Source organism: Suncus etruscus, chromosome 9 (genome assembly GCF_024139225.1).
Source record: "Suncus etruscus isolate mSunEtr1 chromosome 9, mSunEtr1.pri.cur, whole genome shotgun sequence".
Lineage (NCBI taxonomy): Eukaryota > Metazoa > Chordata > Mammalia > Eulipotyphla > Soricidae > Suncus > Suncus etruscus.
The window spans coordinates 62,879,537-62,901,012 of record NC_064856.1 but is presented as its reverse complement, the minus strand read 5'-3'; the positions used below and the strand labels follow the sequence as shown (position 1 = coordinate 62,901,012).

Sequence of the window (21,476 nt, the reverse complement as noted above, 5' to 3'; positions counted from 1 at the left end):
CATTTGAATCATATCCTTGAAACTGTGTGTGTGTGTGTGTGTGTGTGTGTGTGTGTGTGTGTGTGTGTGTGTGTGTAGTTTGTTTTTTAATGATTGTGGTGGAAGCAATAGTACAGCAGGTAGAGCACTTGCCTTGTCTGATTCTGATTCAATCTCTGGCATCCCATATGGTCGGTCTCCTGAGCACTGACAGGAGTAATAATCCTGAGCATTGTTGGGTATGGTCCCAAAACAAAACACTAAAAAATATCCCCAAATTATTTATTTTTTATGAATTATTATTTTTAACGTTCTTTCTTTGCTTGATGAGAGATGCATCCAGATCACAGCCCTGGGTTTTCCTGTTTGCAGACCTTGAAGTGGGTGAGGGCAGGAACTTTGTTTCCACCGGATAAAGCAAAGGCAAAAAGCAAAAGGTATTTCCTTTCCTTTTCCTTTTTCTTTAATTTTTACCTTTTTGAAGAGGCAGCATGATTTTTAGTAAAAGGGTATACATATTACAACGAGGTAGATCAGAACTAAACTCTGTTTTCTCATTTCATCACTGTTCTATATAGAAAAGTTATACTAAGTGACATTTTTGAGCTCAGTTTCTTCAGAAAATTCAGACTAAGTAAACAGCCTTTGCTAAGGAGCTCTAAGGAGTAGCAGCAACAGGAGGAAGAAGATCCCATTCCTGGCTTTGTTTCCTGCTTTTCCAGTCTTCCCAACATTCCCCCACAGAGCATAAACTTTCAGAAAAATCCCACATGAAATCGCAGGCCTCGTGGGTAGGCAATCTTTTGGCAGCACGATGCTGCCCTCTGCTGTCTCTCTGTATGAATGCAGTTCATCCGAATGCCAGCCGTGCTTTGGAAGCGCATTGGGCTGAGTTCAAAATCCCAAAGGAGTTTAGATGTCTAGGACCTGCCCAATCCTACCGAAAAAGAATACACAAAGAGGAGACATCTGTGAACACACAATATATGAACACATAATATGACGTCTCCAGGAAAAAATGCTGTACCTTTTATTAAAAAATGTATTTAGGGGGCCAGAGAGATAGCTTGGAGGTAAGGCGTTTGCCTTTCATCAAAAGGTCATCGGTTCGAATCCCGGTGTCCCATATGGTCCCCTGTGCCTGCCAGGAGCAATTTCTGAGCATGGAGCCAGGAGTAATACCTGAGCACTGCCGGGTGTGACCCAAAAACCACACAAAAATGTATATAGAATTTCAAGACAGGGCAGAAGATGTGAAGAGCAATTTAGAACTTGGTTCCATTCAATGTAGACCCTGGTTCACACCCTGGGGTAAGACCTTATTGGGCTCTGAGTATCACCAGGCCAAGCATTGCAGAAAATGCAACTTTGCCACCCATCAGAAAGTTTATTTTAAGGGGCCGAAGAGATAGCATGTAGATAAAGAGTTTGCCTTGCATGCAGAAGGTTGGTGGTTCAAATCCCGGCATCCCATATGGTCCCCCGAGCCTGCCAGGGGTGATTTCTGAGCATAGAGCCAGGAGTAATTCCTGAGTGCTGCCGGGTGTGACCCAAAAACCAAAAAAAAAAAAAAAAAAAAAAAGTATTTTAAGATAGCAACAATAGAGTATTAGTGAGCACTTTTGAGGGTGGCCACACCCATGAATGGCCTTTGCTCTGTCTGTCCCCTGCTCCTGACCTTAGATTTCTGAATCTATGATGAAGTCTCTATAGCTCCCTCGAGGGACAAGAATTTAATAGCATGTGTTTGAGAAAGGAGGTAGGGGATAGGGTTCAGCCGAACTGTGAGGGTTTAAGTTTCTTTTGGCTATAATGTAGTATTTACAACCTAGTCGCAATTCTGAATTGCTGTGGGGGCTTGAGAAAACGGTACACTCAGCCCCTTGGGGGAAAAAAAAGCATCCCTTATCCTAGCCATGAAAACCAATTCAGATTCAGAAATTAGACCGAGATTCAAATATCACCTTCATTTGAACAGGCTCTATTTTGGAGAACAGAGCTTACTTGTAAGTAAAGAGTGAGCTAAAATTCACTCTCCTATTCCCCCTGGAGAGATCAGTCCAAGTGAGAATGGACTAATGGCTTCGCTTGCCAGGTAATTCAGCACACTTTCAGGAGGACGGAAGGAATAGATCCAGATGCCAAGAGCGATTAGAGAAAAGTCTCTCCGGGGAGAGCCAGTGTCCCTTTCATTCGCCATGAATGAACTAGGATCTGTCTCAAAGGGAATTGGATGCCAGAGGTTGGCTTCAAGGGTGATGATGTGCAAGACTAAGATGCTAAAGTTCAAGATGAACAGACAGGAATACTTTTAGGATAAAGGGATGAAGGAATCACTGGAAGGCCCGGAACACTTGTGAGCCCCCATCTTGCAGCTGGAGCCAAAAAGAAATTAAGTCTCTGCTGGAGACAAAACGAAAACAGAGCTGAACCAGGTGCTAGCATTTCCTTTTCCTACCTGGCAGGACTTTTCCTGAGCTGAGCTGGAGATAGCCACAGTGTTGGGTTCTCTGCAATCAAGAAGGAAGAGACACGAGATGGAGGTAGACATTGCGTTGGTGTTGCATACTCAAAAAGTGATTTTCACAAACTAAAGATTGCCCATTGCATGCCAGGTACAGAAAGATGATTTTAAAAAATTGTATTTCAGGGGCCGAAGTGATAACGCAGCAGTAGGGCTTTTGCCTTGCACGCGGCAGACCCAGGACAGACCTAGGTTCAATCCCCGGCGTCCCATATGGTCTCCCAAAGCCAGGAGCTATTTCTGAGTGCATAGCTAGGAGTAACCCAAGCATCACCAGATGTGCCCCCCCCCAAATTGTATTTGAGAGACCATGATATACAATACTGTTAATGATAGGGTTTCAGCACACAAAGTTCCAACAGCCCGCCTGCCCCCAGTGTATCTCCTCCTTCCCTTCCCATGTTCCCCCACCAGGGGAAGCTCAGTTCTGTACCAGTTCTCAAATTCTGTTGCTTATGGCCATTAGTTATTCACTTACTATGCTACTTTAGATTCCACATACAAAAGATCATTCTGTTTGTCTCTCTCCTTCTGGTCTGGCCCTCTTTCCTCAACATGCTACCTACCCTCCAGTTCCATCCAGTAGTGGCAAATTCCATGATTTCATCTTACTTTTTTTTTTTATAGCTGAATAGTATTCCATTGCATATTTACCCCATTTTTTTCTCCAGTTATCCTTTCTTGGACATTTGGGTTGTTTCAAAATTTAGAGTATTCTGAATAGTGTTGCATAGGCGATGCAAATGGCTTTTCTGAATAGACTTTTTGGATCACTAGAGTCAATTCTGAACCAGGACGGGTAAGATCTATAGGTCCACAAGCCTGATCACCTTTCCTGCTTCTTTTTATATGTTTGTATTGCATGTTTTTCTACTTCCAGGCTTAATATTATTGTCTTCTACTTGGAACAATCTTGGTCACATAATTTTCTCATCCATCATCTTCTCCTCTTGTCCCATCATCTCATCTATGCTCCCACCATTGCTTCTTCCCTTCCTGCCTCCCCCTACTCAGAAGTCCTTCTTTGCCTTCTTCTTTGTCTTCCATGCTTCTCTGCTGAGACCCCTTCCTGCTTATATCCTTCATTTTTCCTTTTTTTAAAAAATTTACTTCTTCCCTCACTAGGCTTTATGTATATTTATTATTATCTGCCCCCAAAAAGGTTATTTTGGGGGGCTTGTTTTTGGGTCACAAGGTTTACTCTGGCTCTGTGCTCAGGGATCACTCCTAGTGGGCTCAGAGGTTCATTTGAGGCATTAGGAACCAAACCCAGGACTCCTGCATGCAAGGCCTTATCCACTGTATTCTTTTTCTGATCACTATATTGCAAAAACTCTATAAGCATTGATACCCTCCACCCCACCTCTAGGAAGCTGCAAATCTAGCTGTAACTGACTATAACCCAAATTTTCTTTTTCTTCTTTTGTCATAACTGGCAGTGCTCAGGGGTTACTCTTGGCTCTGCATTCAGAATTCGCTCCTGGAAAACTTGGGGGACCATATGGGATGCTGTGAATTGAACTGGGGTCCATCCTGTATTGGCTGCATACAAGACAAATGCCCTACCACTGTTGTATCGCTCCAGCCCCCTCAAAGTTCTTTTTTTTTTTTTTTTTGGTTTTTGGGCCACACCCGGTGGTACTCAGGGGTTACTCCTGGCTGTCTGCTCAGAAATAGCTCCTGGCCGGCACAGGGGACCATATGGGACACCGGGATTTGAACCAACCACCTTTGGTCCTGGATCAGCTGCTTGCAAGGCAAACACCACTGTGCTATCTCTCCGGGCCCAAAGTTCTTTACCACCATATTTCAACTAGATTTTACAACAGATCTGGGAAGTCTATGCAAGAGCTCAAATCCTGCAAAAGAGAAGATACCCCAACAACTTACTCCTGGCACATGGATTCAAATTATTTACATGAAGAACTGGATAATACTTTACTGAATGGAGTAATAATACAGTTGGATGGGCTGGGGCAATAGTACAGTAGATCAGGTGCTTGCCTCCTATTTGGCCAACCTGAATTCCATCCCTGGTATCCCATATGGTCCTCTGAACCTGCCAGGAATGATTTCTCAGTGCAGAGCCAGGAGGAAAACTTCAGCACCAAGTATAGCCTTAAAATAATAATAATGATAATGATAATAACAATATAGATGGAGCACCGATGCAGTGCAGAGAGTGTAAGCAGATAACTTTAGGTACAAAGATCAGGTATTTTATTTTTTTGGTGGTGGTGGTGGTGGGTGGTGGGTGGTAGTGGTGTAGTGGTGGTGGGGTGAAAGATCAGGTATTAAGAAAAAAACTTTGAGAAAATAAGGTCCCTATTACTGCTGTTTATAACCAGGGGCAAAACACTACTGGTGGGAAAACCACTTATGTTTGACCCATGAACATAGAAGACTGACTCCAGGGCAATTAGAGCTACTAGAGTGACGTAATGAAATCCTGTAAAAAAAATATGTATAGGAAAGACCCCCAAATCCTATCTGATCATTTCTCTGGGTGTTCTCAGGACCAAATGCTGAGTAGATGCTAAGAAAATCAACCAAGAGACAGGTTCTGGATGAGATTAGAGCAAGCCACTCAAGCAGCTAGAGCTTGGAGTTAAGAGTTCAATCAAGGAACATGCCTGCTAAAACAAAATGGCATATATTAAGGGAAGCTATCAGATCTTAGAATCTCCACAACTAAACATTTATAAGGTCTACAATTCAAATTCTTCTAGAAGGCTGGTCACTACACAGAACGGAGGACACAGAAAGGAAAGTATACGAATATTAAGATAGCGCTGAGGGCCACAAGCCAAAGGGACTCGGAGTGCTGAGGACCCGCACTCAGCAAGTCAAAGATGTGGAGCCAGCAATTTCAGTGGGACTTCCACATGTTAGGTGGCTGATCACCACACAGAATAGAGGACACAGATGGAGAGATAGCACAGCAATAGGGTGTTTGCCTTGAACGTAGCTAACCCAGGACAGACCTAGGTTTGATTGCCGGTATCCCATAAGGTCTCTGAGTCTGCCAGGAGGAATTTCTGAGCACAGAGCCAGGAGTAAACCCTGAGCGGCATCAGGTATGGCCTCTACCACCACCCCCTCCAAAAAAAAAGAATAGAGGACATAGAGAGGTGATATAAGGATAGATTTATCAAGACTCAGCACTGAGGGCCTGCACATCAAAGGAACTAACTCTGAGGGCCCACAAGTGGAAGAGATTTGGAGCCCCAAGCATTGGGTAGGCTTTATATAATTCATACGTTTTTCACCCTGAGTTTAAGGCATTTATCTATATTCCTTCAAGGCACATATAAGCAAAGCGAATGCTAGATTAAGGCATGCATCTTGCTTAAGAGCACTGTTGGCTTGTAGTTGTTTGGTCTGTGCCCTCCTAGATACTGGTGGGGGTGTGTGGAGTGTGTGTGTGTGTGTGTGTGTGTGTGTGTGTGTGTGTGTGTGTGTGTGTGTGTGTGTGTGTGTGTGTATTTCCTTATTCCATTGTGGGCACTAGAGGGAGGAAAGAGATACCTGGCCAGTCAGCTCAGCTGAACCAAGCCCAGCAATCAGTGAGGTGACAGATATTGCAGCCAGATCATGCTCACATACTCTTTAGATGTTTTGCCAGAATTTTTTTTCATTCTTTTTTCCCCTTTTACTGCATCTTCATATTTAAATTGGTTTCTAGCACAATTTGTATATTCTGAGCTTCCTGGGAGCCAAAGCAAATGACAATGTTTTTGTGAAATAAAAAAAAAATCAGTTAGCTATCAGTACTCTATTTGCATGTTAGGTCAATCAGAATGCAGTTGGCATTTGGGGTATTAAACAAAAGTTCTGAAAGGTAGGTTTTTTTGTTTGTTTTGGGGCCACACTCAGCAGCACTCAAGAAATCACTCCTGGCAGTCTGGCGACCATATGGGATATCCAGAATCAAACCTGGGTTGGCTGTGTTCAAGGCAAGCTCCCTAACCTCTGTACTGTCATTCTGGCCCTCTTAAAGGTAGTTTTAAAAACTTTTATTTTAGTTTTTAGGCCACACCCAGCAGTGCTCAGGGGTGAACTTCTAGCTCTGCACTCCTTGTAGTGCTGTGAATCTTCTGCTCACAAATGCTTAGTGGGTAGCTGCTGCTTTGCCCTTTTCAAGGCCTAGCTCTTCTCTAGAGGAATGGAATGAGGGGATACATGGGATGCCAGATATCAAACCTGGATCAACCTCATGAAAGGCAAGTGCCTTATTATTGCTCTGTATTATTGCTCTGCCTGGCCCCAGTTTTAAAACTTTTTTTTTTTTTGGTTTTTGGGTCACACCCAGCAGAGCTAAGGGTTACTCCTGGCAGGCTCGGAGGACCATGTGGGATGCCAGGATTTGAATCACTGTCCTTCTGAAAGCAAGGCAAATGCCCTACCTCCATCTCTCCGGCCCCTAGTTTTAAAACTCTTGAGAAAGGGAGCTAGCATAGTTGATGCAGGCAACATCTCTGGTACCTCATGACCTCTAGAAACAAACACCAGGTCTAGCTTGGAGACCCTTCTCCTGCCCCCCCCACCACCACCATTGCTCCTGGTACCACCATATCTTTGGGCTTTAGCACTCAAGTGTCCTGACTGATTGGCCCCAGTACTGTTTGGGGGCTCACTGACACATTTAAAGTTTTCATATCAAGGGATCGGAGTAATAGCACAGCGGTGTTTGCCTTACATGTGGCCAACACAGGATGGATCCTAGTTCAAATCCTGGCATCCCATATGGTCCCCCGAGCTTGCCAGGAGCGATATCTGAATGCAGAGCTAGGAATAACCTAAGCGCTGCCAGGTGTGACCCCAAAACAAAAAATTTTCATATCAGAGGTCACTTCTGATAAGTATTAGCCAATGTAGCCACATGCAATAAAAGTCAGGCTTCTCTTCGAAGTTGCCTTCTTATAGGTAACTTCAGCCTATCCCTTCACTCAATCATATCAGCTACCTAGTGTGACTCTGTGGAACTCCAGTAGCCTGGAAGGACAGGCATGAGTAAAGGAAGTGATGATGTAGCAAGGCAGCTTGTCTCAGGGAAGCAGGGAACATGCAAAAATGCCACATTGCCAGTGGCAGAGCCAGAATCTCAAGGAAGGGTTCCACTCCCCATTACTGCACTTTCTAGTTTTCTGTGCCCTGAACAAAGTACTCAACTTTTGTAGGCTTCAGTTTCCTTACTGGGCAGTTGGCAATGCTTCCTTCATTAAAGGACATAGTGACTACAAAGTTCCCTTACAATGAAGGATGTTTCCACAAACCCATCACCTTTTACTCTCAGCATCTCAAACATCTTTAAGTGTCCCTCTTAAAATGTGGTTTGCTGTAAACACCTCTCTTCAAAAGATCTGCAGTGGTGCAGCTTCCTGTCCCACTCCCACCCTCTTGGGTATATGTGCGTCTTGGGAAGTAAGGGAGGCTTTCAAATGTGGAGTAGCATCCCCACAGGCCCAGTTCACAACTGGAAGGATCCAGGTACCTCCAGTCCTGTGATCAGAGGTCCAGTCAGGGTTTGATTGCAACCCCTCCCCACTAAGTCTTGAGCTGTGGCCTCTCTCCTTACCCCTCGGCCCAAAGTCCACAGTGCCACTCCTAGAAGGTTCCCATCCTTCACAATCTGGTACCTGACCCGCTGACCCTCTGCTCCCAGCAGCATGAGAAAGATCCTTACAAGTGACCTGGGAACAGGCACAGAGAACTGTATGTGTATAACTCAGTCACTGACTCTAATGCAAGTGTAAGAAGCTCAATAAAGTGTTCCTACCATCAAAAAAAGGTTCTTCTCATTAGTCACCATTACTGGGACTACTACTATCGCGAGCATGATTTATAGATAATGATGTGGCTGGACAGAGGGTACAGAAGGCAGAACACTTGCCATATACTCATTCCCCAGCACCTAAGACTGATCCCTGAACACAGAGCCAATAGTAAGCCCTGAGCATGACTGGGTTGACTCAGAAAGTAAAAAACAACAAACATGATTGACCCCCAAGTCTTGTTATTTATTCATGTGTATAGCCCATGTATAAATGATGCTTATGCATGTGTGTATACTACATAGAAATATAAATGATGAATCTCACAACGAGTAGGGTTGCAGTTGACATGCAACCCAAATGCTAAGTATAAGCCTTCTGGAGGCAAGAAGCACACTACAGCTGCCTCTGCTTTCTGCCTTTGGCTCACAAATGCTTAGTGGATAGCTGCTGCTGTTCAGGTTTTTTGTTTGTTTGTTTGGTTTTGGTTTTGGCCACACCCGGCAGTGCTCAGGGGTTACTCCTGGCTGTCTGCTCAGAAATAGCTCTTGGCAGGCACGGAGGACCATATGGGACACCGGGATTCGAACCAACCACCTTTGGTCCTGGATCGGCTGCTTGCAAGCCAAATGCTGCTGTGCTATCTCTCTGGGCCCTGCTTTTCAGTTTTTAAGGCTTGCTGCTTGCCAGTGGGATGGATGAGGGACATGGTTATTCAGAGTATGCTGGGGACCCAGAGAGGGTAGTTCTGTAAAGTAGAGGCCATTTTTTTTAAAGGAAGAATTAAAGAGAAACGGGAAGACATTACAATGTACTTGTGGATGCTCTTCAGAAATCCTGCTAGGCATAGCATCCAATGTTCGAATGACTGAGCCTCACACATTGCCAGAGGTTCGGGATTGGGACTGCCTTACTCTGTGCTTCACCAAATCACCCACAGCACATGAAGTACTTTCATTTTCCACAACATACACTTGTGTCAATAAAAGAGGTGACCCACACTTTCATTTTCTTTATTTTTCATTGATACCGTATGAATACAAAGTTTCTAGAAAGCTACAAAATGTCTACCACTTTATCAAGAAGGCATCAAAATGTGTCACTTTGCAAAGACATGAAAACACCTGCAGGAACTGACACAAAAATAGCATTTTTAGAGTGATGAAATAATTGCACTTAACTGTCATGGATATTAAAGTTATCACACATATGTACCGCGAAAGCTAGAATACATTTTTCTTTTTACAAAGCACTTTATAAAAAAATTCTCTGCACACAAACCCTATAATTTTCATATAACTATCATACTAAAGATAAATTCACTTTAAAGCCAACACTTAGAACATTTTTAAACGAAAAGGTACCAGTACCTAAACACAGACGTTAACAAATACAATACTGTACTGCCAAGAGGTTTAACCAAATGCCTTTTGAAGGTTTCTGTAAATAGGTTAAGAAAACAAGTTTGAAAATTTGACCCCACCCTCCCATAGCTCCATCTACCCGCGGGGACATCCTTATCAAAGGCAAGTTCCAGAGGCCACGCGGAGCAGCAGTACAATATCAAAGAAACCACTGACCAGATGAAACGCTTACGTCACGAGCCCATTTCTTACACGTGACACAAAGACACAGACCGTGAGAATCCCATTAAGTCGTTTAGAATGTGAACAAACACACGTGGCCAAAACTGATGTACATAAAATCGAAGCATATTAAAGGATTAAAGGCTATTCGGGTTTCTTTTTAAAATATTACAAAGGTTTTTTTGTGTGTGTATTTTTTTTTCAGGCACGTACTGTTTTTGTTTTACTTTTTTTTTCTTCCTCATTTGCAATCATAAGCCTACTGGAAAAGGCCAAAAGAAGTCAATCTTTCAAGGAGGTAACAGGGAGATGTATTTTTTTTTTTAAGAAGTGCATTTAGTATCTAACTGACAGAATGAAACAATCACAGAAAATAAAAGGAAGGAAGGAGAAAAGGGAGAAGAGGAAGGAAGGCAGAAAAGGAGAGAAAAGAGAGAAATAGATTCATTTCCAAGTGATTAATGCCTAGATTTTTGTCCACCTCTGAGAAAAAGGGAAAAGAAAATGATTTTATGATGGAAGGCAGACAAAATAGTCAATAGGAGAGGTGGAATCTTCTGGAATCTGACCCCAATAAATGATTGATGAGAGGGGTCATAAATACTAAAGTGATATCATGTGGCATATGACAGACTCCATGCAAATTCACAGAGGATAAAAACATGTTAGGACTTAGGAAATGAAGCAATAAATACAAATATTTCATCTTAATAGTACACGAGTTCAGTGAAATGATTCTTTGCAATACAATATGTTTTAAACACAAAATCTTCATTCTTAACAATCTAAGCAATGAGTTCATGAGAAAAACTACTGCCAAACAAAGCACAGTAACAGTTGAAAAGAGAAGCAGGAAACAAATATTGACTAGTGTCTTCCAAGGGTGCTATCAGTACAATGTGACTGCACTGACAGGGAGAGGCTAGGTTTAAGCAGCTGACTAGAAATTGTGTAAAATAATTTTCCTTATTTATTTATTTATTTTCTTGTAGACATTTATAGGACTACAACTTGGTGTGGATAGAAATCACTCCTGAAATTTCAGAGCCCAGAGAGAATAATCTTAATGACACCAGGTAGTGATAGATAGACAAACATTCAGATTAAGAGCTCAGAGGCTAATTTTCAAAGAATGTCTGATGTCATTTTAAGTAGTCTATAATGGTAAGGAAAAATATTTATTCCCCCCACCCAGGCTTTTGTTTGGCTGGTGTTTTGGCCTTCACATCCTTTTCACTCTTCTTTATCTCAGTTTTCCTAGTTTATACAAGGGATTAATAAAAGCCAACAACACAAACTTTTTTTTAAAAGAGTTTCCCTTTTGAGGGCTGGACCATTCTAAGTAAAGACCCAATTGTGAATGGTGGTGGTGCTCTTTGGAAGTTTCTCGAAGCACATTCATGCACAACACTCAGAGACCTAAGAAGAACACTTGGATTGTAATGACCCTAACACGTTATTTGCTCTGCACTGTCCTCTCGGTTTGAGGCATCCAACTTTCAGAACGGTCTCACGGTCTCACTCTGAAAACCAGATGAAGTGTGTTGTGTGCTGTCACGGGAAAGTTGATGAAAGCCTCCCAGAGATGGAACACGAATGTGAGGCGAGGACAGATATGTCCGCTGGTCCAAGTCTTGTATGTGTGCAGGTTCCTTCTCTTGGAGGCAGAGTTGGGTGATGAGCTGAGAGGATCCCCGAGGCCATCAGCACACCTGGATGTAGTTCCTGGGGTCCTTTCTGCTGCCGTGCTCCTGGTGAGGGGTGGGTGGTGGCGGCATAGATCACAGCAAAGTGGGGCCTGCGTCGTGCTCTTGTGAACCGAGGCCTGTGGTTGGTTGGTTACTCATCCCGGTAAACCAAAGGCATTACGGTGATCTCAAAATATTTTTGGTCTCTCTACAAATTATCATAATTATGGCAGCACTTTTCTAAGCTGGAATCTCAAACCAAAGGCACTTTCATGCTAGAGTGCAGAAATTCACAAATAGCTAGGTATTTGGTCAGAATTGAAAAGGCAACATTAAAAGTACAACTTGCTTTTCATAGGAAACTACGAAGTTAAAAAAAAAAAAAACCCTCAAGTTTTGGTTATATACATTTCAGAATGGTCCAAGAACCAACACAGGAAAGGTTCAATTTCAGATTTCAGTCCAAGTAATCAGTTTCCCATGGAACTGGAGAAAAATGGGCTTACTAAACAAAAAAAGGAAAACATTACTTTTTTTTTTTGGTTCCTTCTTTTTTGAATACTGGGCCAATTAGTAAATGGATGTGAGAACTGTCTGAGAAAAGGCGGCACGAATAAGTATCACTAAGGCACTGCTTACTGGAACGCTTTGGCAGCTCTGAATGTAAAACTTCCTAAAAAAGTAACGGTAGCAAGAGAAATGCTTCCAGCTTAGAAAAGGGCTCACAGTTCCGAGGCAGCCATTGGCACTGCATACCTTACAAGTAACATCGCAACGATTTAAGGCTTTTCAGAAATGACATTTGCAGGGCTTGGCCACAGAAACATCAACAGAAAGAAATATGCAATGCAGACATAGCCTCTTAATGTCACAGGGGCGAACACCAACAAACAAAATGGGTTCTACCCTTCATTAGGACAGGTGTAGTGTACCAGAGCATAGACAAAATTATAGAAATCATGTGTACCTGGTTTGTAAAACTGTCATCTCCTATGATTTCAATACTTTATGGTTGTACAAAAGACACACTGCTGACGTTCACTATAGTATTGAGATCTAAAGACGACTTTGGGTTTCTAAGTCATTTGGGCACTTGGAACGCCAAGTACTGGGGACAGGGCTTGTGTGGTGGCTGGTCTGAGTGTGGGACTTTGCTGCTGGGGTATTTAGCAAATTGAACGTTCACTTGGAGCCTGTGGCAGGTGAGCTATCCTCCAAGGATGTGGAAAGGCTCATCAGCTCTCCCATCCGCTGTGCTGCTCCACGGGCACTCAGTGGGAGTGGCGGCATCAGGCAATGATGCCATTGCTTTGGCAGAAGGGGGTTCTGAACAACCCTCTCTTCTAAGCTGACCCTGTCCACATTACTGCAGGGATCATGTCAGTATGAGCACCAAAGAGGAGCCACCTTCGCTGGAAGGGGCCCCGGATGAAGTGGATGGAGTCTGGGAGCCTCGCCTTTATTGGGTGCTATGCCGCCCCCCACCCCACCTTAACTTCAGACAACTCATCTCCCCTATGGACTTCACCCTCTTAGTAAGAAGAATAGGAAGAAGACTGAGCTCTCTTTCTCTCTGAATCAGTGAAGAAAACACTTAACTTCCCTCTGCTAGAACTCAGCCCTCTCATCCAATGCCAGCGATACCATGTTCTAGACTAGAGGCTTCCATGAACTCTACAAATAGCACTTAATGCAAGGTAGAAAAAAAGTAGAAGGCCAGAGGAAATGTGCTCAATTGATGAAAGGAAGGTGCCTATAAGAAATAATGAAATAGCTGGGCTTTAAAAATAAGAACAACTGGCAGGCTAAGGTATGCGGGTCAAATGAGAAGTACTCTTTAAAACAGAATTTTCTGATGGTTTCCTCTTTCCCTGGGATGAGTGAAAGAATCCTTATAGCAAGAGAGATTGCTACGGAAATCACATATGTACATTTTGGATGGTAATAAAATGTATATTAATCTTGTGTATTGTGGATGAGTGGTTCTTCTAGTACCTAGGGGGCCTATGAAACATGCAGCCAGCACAGGAAAGCCCTGCATGACAAAGTCTATACAGTTAACACTGAGAAGCCTGGATGCCTCTAGAATGAAGAATGGCAAGAATGTCAGTGTCCCTGGGTTGACTAAGAAAAATGAAGCTCTGTACTATGCAGTGAAAGCATATGATTGCCCTGCACCAAACCAGCCATGTAGAGAGGGCTGTCAGGAAGGAAGGAGCTCCTTCTAAGGAGTCTGAGGAAGACCTGGACCAGATTCAGAAGACGTTGCTGACAACAGTGGAGGTCTATTGGGTGAAAGAACCAAGACAGTCTGGGACTAGATGTTTTAATGCCCAACCAGGTCCTGATTTGAGGAAGGCAAAGACAAGACCATGAGTCTAGGTAACTGGCCTAGTAGTGAAAAAAGATAGGAGAAATCTGCCCTGCAGAGATTTTTAGAGGATTATGATGAAGCATTAATTGGGGGGGAAAGCTTAGAAATGTTTTAAAAAGAAAAATGAACCCTTAGAATATTTATGATGTTCTCCCCAATCTTAACTATCTAGATCAGGGGTCCTCAAACTTTTTAAACAGGGGGCCAGTTCACTGTCCTTCAGATTGTTGGAGGGCCAGATTATAGTAAAAACAAAAATTATGAACAAATTTCTATGCACACTGCATATTATCTTATTTAGAAGTGAAGAAACAAAATGGGAATAAATAAAATATGTGGCCCGCAGGCCGTAGTTTGAAGACCCCTGGTCTAGATGAAGGGGAGGCTGTCAGGGAAGTCACAGGAAGTTCAACTAAGTCTGTAGGCTCAGTAGGCTGGATCTGCCCTTCCTGCAGCCAACAGAACATCTTGGAGCAGCCTTCCAGCTTCTGGCTCCCAGTCTAGTTGTGCTTTGAAAGATAAATCCCAACAGCCTTCCTTGAGGCACAGAAGAGTCTCAATCCTGGGTGGGAATAGAAACCAATTATCTCTACCCCTGAAGTTCTGCAATGGCCTGCCTTAAGTCACACAAGTTCATTTGCTTCTATTCATGGGCTCCTGGGAGATTATGGGCAGGGGTGGAGGAAAGAGGCTGAAGATAGGAGCAAAAGAAACGTCTCCAGAGGAGTGATAAAAGAAGTCATAAATAGGATGATGATGAAAGAAACCCAAGGGCTTGGGATGAAGATAAATGAGAGGGAGGACACTGGAGCAACCCGTGAGGGCTCCTGAGAACCAAGGGCCCAATGGCAGCCTCTCTCTTGAGGGGAAGAATGCAGCATCCCATTGTCTGAATAAAAAATGAGAGTAGATGCAACAAGGAAAGCTTTGTCCTTTCTCTCCTGGTCTCCCTGTGACCAGTGGTATGAGTGTGGGAGAGGCCAGGTGTGGGCCAGTAGCCAATATGTAAGAGATGGTGGGAAGGGAAGGATATGCTTTGTTACTTGTATGAAACAGGATGAATTTGTTGTTGTTGTCTATTTCTGGTATGATGAAAATATCTCCATATGTCTCACAACTCATGAAACTTATTTCATGTAACATTACCAGATTCTTAATAATATTAGTGTATATATATATGTGTATATATATACATATATATCCCTTTCCTCAGGGAATTTAGGAGACATGTTCTATTCCCTTTCCAATGAAACACTTATGGAGATAACCAAAGACATATGGCTGCAGCAAAACAACTCTGTCTGGGAACATGCTTTGGAATATTTTGGCGGGAAAGTTGAATCTCTCCAGGGAAGAGAACCTCCCAGATTAGCAGATTTGAAAGATCAGTTAGTCAGATGAGCCTCTTAAACCCCAGACAAACAAAGCACTACGACTTATTGAGAGATGTCAAGGAAGTAGATGCCCTTAGAGACTGCAACTAGACCTACGGACACAGATTGAGATACACATGCATATCAGCATTAGCAGACTGAGTGACACTAAATAGGTGTTTAATAAATATGTGTTGAATGACTATATGTGTCTTATGTGTGTAAACCAACACATATATACACATATAATAGGTTAGTACGCTTACCGGATCATCAGAAATAAAGAATCTATCCACAGGCTGGTGAGGAAGGATATTTGCAATTTTCTAGGGAGCAGATGCTAAAACTGATGAGCCTTTTACTGGTTGGTGGATGAAATTTTCTCCCAGCCACAGGAATTTCTATACTTGGTAGCTCACAGTGCAGTATTTATGCCAATTTAAATTTTCTGTCTTTCAATTTCAGTGGTTTGAATATTTACTCAACTTGAAAAATTTGGTTGCTCAGATAAAGTATAACTGCACACACATTCTAAAAATGTCGATTTAGATGTTTCAGTATTTATCTACTTATTGCAGAAAGAGCCATCTTCTCTTTTTCATTAAATAATCAATCATGACATTAGTACAATATAATTTTATATTTTTAAATATACTATATATGTTAAGGATAAGGGGTGAATTTTTCTTCCTTTGTAATACCTGTTTAAGAGTTTAATGTATTAGGAGATTAGTTTTAACCTCGAGAAACAAAAGTACAAATTTGTCTCATTAGCATATTTCTACCAAGCATTTCTTAAGGCTATATTTTAACATTTGGTTTCAAAAAGAAAAGAAAAGTTTCATTTAAAAAATAATTTAGTGAATTACATTCTTTCATAACTTTCACCCTAATTAGTTACAAAGGTAAGTCTAAAGATTCTTAGTTTGTGTACTAATTTACATTTATATTTAAAGATTAATTTTACTTGTATCTTAAAACAAGAATTTTATGTTGAAAAAAAAAAAAGAACTAAATACATTTTATAAAGGCTGTAAATGTCCCATAGCAAAATGCTCTGTCTCAGTATTTTCTACAACAATTAGAAATAGGTCTCTGCAGAGACTGGGTTCTCAAGGTTTTCACCCTTTCCCAAGGAATTGTGGGCTGCAGGTCTGAAGAACACATAGGAACAACTCAATTTCTCTTTTTACAACTGTACCGGAACTTCACAGCTATCATAATAGTATGAACACATGAAAGAAAGGACTTCACTCAAATAGGATTAAGAAAAGTTGGGGTGACCTCGGGGCCAGGGCCCCACCCCTGTGTGGTGAGGTTTACAGTCAGTCCTTGGATAATGGAGAGTGTGTGTGTGCGCACATATGTGTGTGTGTATATACAGATATCTATATATATAAATAACCAGGTTCAGTCCTTTACAAGCCTGTAAATATGATGTTGTGCTCCATGTTCACTATTTGAAACTTCAAATACACAGGCCATGCAGAGAAGAGTTTCTTGTGTATCCCTGTTTGTTACCACCTGTTAAAAAATGATATAAACATATATGAAGAAAATATGACATAAGTGAGAACATATTCCATATGCTCTAGGATAACTATAATTTCATTGGAGAGAAATAATCTGAGGTCTAACAAGTGGAGTACAGAGTTTTGTCCAGCCCCACTCTCTTCAATCCAGTACAAATTCAGGATATTCTAAACCCACCTGGAATCCAAGTGAGTTATCATATGTAAGAAAGATCTACAGATAGGATTTCACCCATAAAGTAAGTTCAGAAAGGAAATCAGTGCTGTTTTTGGTGAGCAGCTTATTTCTTTTTAAACAAAGACAACTTTCTAAAGATTTGTCCCCTTTAATATTTCATACTGGTTTATTATAGGAATTGTCTTCAATCTTAGTCCTAACTTTTACTGAATTTTGCCTCACATTAGCCAGTACAGACAATATATTGCATGAGTGCCTTGTCACTTCTGAATTCACTGGGAGTACCTGGACTCACTAAAATATCTGCTGAATAAAGAAATAAATAGTAAAAAGAACCAAAATTAAATAACATCTTCTCATTCCTATAAACTTTACCTTTCAAAGTGTCTTCTGAAATACAGTAAGTCATCCCATACTACCATTGATAGGCTTTTGGAAATTGAAGCTTTAAGTGGCTGGACTTATGATTAGATGTAAATCCTTAAATAATTTTATTTGATATCCAGTCCTCCAGAATTTCTTTTCATCAATGTTATGAGATGACATCAGACAAAATGTCTACACAAACATTTGTGTATTTGTTCTATATTCATTTGCCTCCTTTCTTAAGCTGACACTCTAAACTCCTTATATGTTACATACATACATTCATCTATCCTAGGGAGAGAGTCTGTACTTAATGTCTGGTGTTCCATGTCTCTAAAATTTAGAAGCTCATCGAGGGGAAGGTTCAGAAAACATACTCTTTAGTAACCAGTCATTGGTATCCTCTCCTTTAGTGATTGTGGGTTTGGTCCTGGCAGGTACTTGTCAGTTAGGTGTTCTCTGTTGCTGTTTAAGAACACATTAGCTCTCAGATGAGCAGAAGATAAATGTACCATCCTGATATTGACATTAAATAGTCTTAGGAATTAACCAAAACTTTGAATGGATCTACCCCACTTCTATGTCTTTTGAAAGGAGGTTTAACTGTTTCTTAAAACTTGGTTCTAAGGCCATAGAATTTTGATATAAAGGACAGGCATTTTTACTGCAGAAATGCGTACTTAAAAGTCAATATACATTGGCTAGCACTGTGTGCATTTTCATTCTTTCTGCAAATATTTACATGCCAAACATTCAGCTATTTTAGTGGGAAACATGGGGCTTGTTCTTCAGGAACTTACTGTATATTGGACGGGAAGAGCATTAAAAAGTGATATAGTTTTGGGGATGGAGCAATAGTACAGCAGGTAGGGAATTTGCCTTGCATGTGACTAATTCAGGTTCAATTCCTGGCACCCTATATGGTTCTCTGAACCCACCAGGAGTGATTCCCGAGTGCAAAACCAGGAGTAACCCCTGAGCATTGCAGGTGTGTAAATGGAATAAATTATATCATTCTGCCTGTACTGCATACAGTACAGCATGCTATGATGGAAAAGAAAAGGATATTTTTATTTTTCAGTAATGCACCATAACATAAATTCAGGTGCCTAAAGGGTAAACAATCATGTAGCCAAAGTTGTCCTTATATCTCATGAGGGAATGAGCATTCTACTAGTTGAACTAGGCTCTTTAATCCAAATATCTGAAAACTCTGAGCTGGCATATCAGAGCACACAAGTATGTTCACAACAGATAGCCACAGAAGCACTTTCTGTCAGGAAGTTGGATGTGTTTCCTTTGCTTTTAGGAAGTTCCTTCTGGGGTTAGAACAACAGTATAGCAAGTGGGGCATTTGCCTTGCATAAGGCAAACCTTGGTTCGATCCCCAGATCCCGTATAGTCCCCTGAGCCTGGCAGAGTAACCCCTGAGTACTGCTGTGTGTGGCCCAAAAACCAAAAACAAAAAACCAAAACAAACAAACAAACAAGTCCTTCTAAGAGTGTCACGAGGAATTAAAATTGTGACAGGACAGTATGAAGATTGGGTGTAATAGGAAGGCATGAGAGCTTGGGTCAGAAAACTCAAGACCCAAAGGAGCTTCCATCCTTGCTTCCACTACTCTCTTCTGGATTCAAAAATTCCAAGTACATAATTTTGTTCTTATTTTATTCTAATTTTATGTACAAGAATTCTAATCGTAAGTCCAGTAACAAAGAGTCATGAAAGAGGACTTTTCAGGGGAATATTTTTAGTACAAAATATTCTTGCTGATCTTTCTAGCAAAATTGTTTCCATCAAGTTTTGTTTTGGAATTTTTCCTTCCACTTAAATAAGGAATGCTATTTTCTAATAAGGATCCTTATGAAACTCATTACTCAATACTTTATAGTATATAATATACCGCAGGATAGGTATATTTTAAGGACAACACTGTTCTTAATAACCTTCCCAAGTTCCAAAATAAAGTCCCCTGAAAACTTTGTTTTCAGGTGGAGTGGGGGTTGGGGGTGGGAGTGGTACTGCTGACCAGGAGACCAAAAGCTTTCCTGAAATCTCCTTCTTCTGCTCCCAAAATATTTCTGATCATAATCTTCTTTTCTAAGCAAATCAATCCCTTCCCCCATTCCTGCTCATGAAATTCAGCTCTAATTTTTACAGGTTTTTTTCTGAGAGCTTATATTTTGGTCATGTGTTGCTTCTCAGAAGGTCTTGTAAGTCTTTCTGAAAAGTCAGAGTTATGTTTTAAATATAAACTAGCAATTTAGCTAACAGAATTACCTAGCGAGTTTACAGAGACATAGGCCTTGTCCTTCCTTCAGAAAGCCTCATCTACTTGATCTATAAGTTCTCTGAGTCTTTCAAAGGTGCAGACAGAATTGAGAACCTGGAATGTCACCCTCATGTTTTTGATTTTTGGGCCACACCCAGATATGCTCCTGGCTCTGTGCTCAGAGGTCACTCCTGATAGGGGCACAGAGGACCTTATGGAGTGTAGGAGATTAAGAGGGGTTAGTTGCATGCAAACCTTACCTGCTAGACTATCTCTCTGGCCCCCAAAACATCACTTTTTGTTATCCTCCCAAATTCCAGTCCTGCCAAGGTTAGTGAGCACAGCAAGATGGGACTCCTTTTTTCCTACAGTATTGAGCTCATTCCAGATTCAAATTTACTCTTTGTGTGTTATGAATTTTAGGATTAATTGGCCACCTGGAGCCCAAGTCTAATCTGTGTCTGTTCCTAGTCCCAAGGCCTTGGAAGCTTTCTCCATGTTTCTCTACTAGTCTCAAAGCTAAGTTTGCCAAATAAGAAAGAAACAAAACAGTTACCAATAAAATTGTGAAGTTTTCCAAAACACTGTTCATCATATATTTCTCTGGTAAATGTTTGAGCTTGTGGATAAAGTTGATCATATATTCACACATTGGGGAGCGGTTTATTCGGTATACAAATCGGCCATTCTCAAACCTTGCATACTCCGTCTGGGAGAGAAAAAGGATTTGAACATAGTTTAGATTTCAGACTTCAAAACATTTGAAACATATTACTTCCTACAAAACCATTTCACTCTATAACAGATATTGCTTAACAACTATGCTGCTTATGTAGTTTCTATTTTAAAAAATAACAAACCATCTCCAAACTTAATGACACACTCAGAAAGCTTATCCTTTTTTTTTGTTTGTTTTGTTTTGTTTTGGGGCCACACCTGGCTCTGCAATCAGAAATTACTTCTGGTATGTGCAAGGTAAATGCCCTACCACTGATTTAGCCCCACCTATTCCCTTTCCTTTTGTTTTGTTTTAAACCACAGTCAGTAGTGCTCAAGGTTTATTCCTGATTCTAAGTTTAGGGGTCGTTCCTGGTGGGCTCAGGGAACCATATAGAGTGCCAGGGATTGAACCCATACTGGTCATGCTCAAAGCAAATGTCTTACCCGCTGTCCTATCTCTCTGGCCTCTAATTTTTAGAGGAAAATAAGTCACGATTAGGAGACAGGAGAGATGATAGCTTTATTCAGATTATTTTCCCTTGGCAACAAGAATTAAACCCAGGATCTCACAAATATAAGTAAGTACTTGTATCACTTGAAAAAGTTTTTTTTTTGGTTATTTTTGTTGTTGTTTTTGTTTTGCTTTTAGGGCCACATGGACTATTCTTTGCTCTGTGCTTGGTGGTCACTCTTGGCAATGTTCAGAGAACTTTGCTGTGTTGTGTTGGGGATAGAACATGGGCATCCTTCAGAAAAGCATGTGCTCCAGCCTATTGAGCTACATTTCTGGTCCAACCAAGATGACAGTTTTGTTTGTTTGGTTTTGAACCTCATTTAGATATACTTATAGGGATCATTCCTGACTATAATTGGGGAGACCATATTCAGTGTCACAGATCAAATCCAAGTTAGTTGTATATAAGGTTAGCACCCTACATACTATTCTATCTTTCCAGCTCTATGATAAAGTTTTATTATTATTATTATTATTATTATTATTATTATTATTATTATTATTTTGGTATTATTTTGGGAGTTTGGGTCACACTCAGTGGTGCTTGGGTTACTCCTGGCTCTGTGTTCAGAAACTGCTCCTGGCTTGGGGGACC

General features: G+C 41.2%; 2 protein-coding genes across 3 annotated transcripts in view; one reads left to right on the top strand and one right to left on the bottom strand.

Moving 5' to 3' along the window:
- LOC126018963 (40S ribosomal protein S4, X isoform-like) overlaps nucleotides 1–21,476 on the top strand; it is a 965,922-nt gene that overhangs the window by 902,038 nt on the left and 42,408 nt on the right. The gene's annotated exons all lie outside the window — the stretch shown is intronic.
- Nucleotides 16,338–21,476, bottom strand: part of TEAD1 (TEA domain transcription factor 1) — a 285,280-nt gene continuing 280,141 nt past the window's right edge. The window contains exons 11-12 of the mRNA XM_049781082.1: nucleotides 20,204–20,356; nucleotides 16,338–16,822 (exon numbers count right to left, since the gene is read on the bottom strand). Of these exons, the coding sequence (XP_049637039.1) occupies nucleotides 16,709–16,822; nucleotides 20,204–20,356 (267 nt within the window). The 3' untranslated portion in view covers nucleotides 16,338–16,708. The remainder of the gene's footprint in view (nucleotides 16,823–20,203; nucleotides 20,357–21,476) is intronic.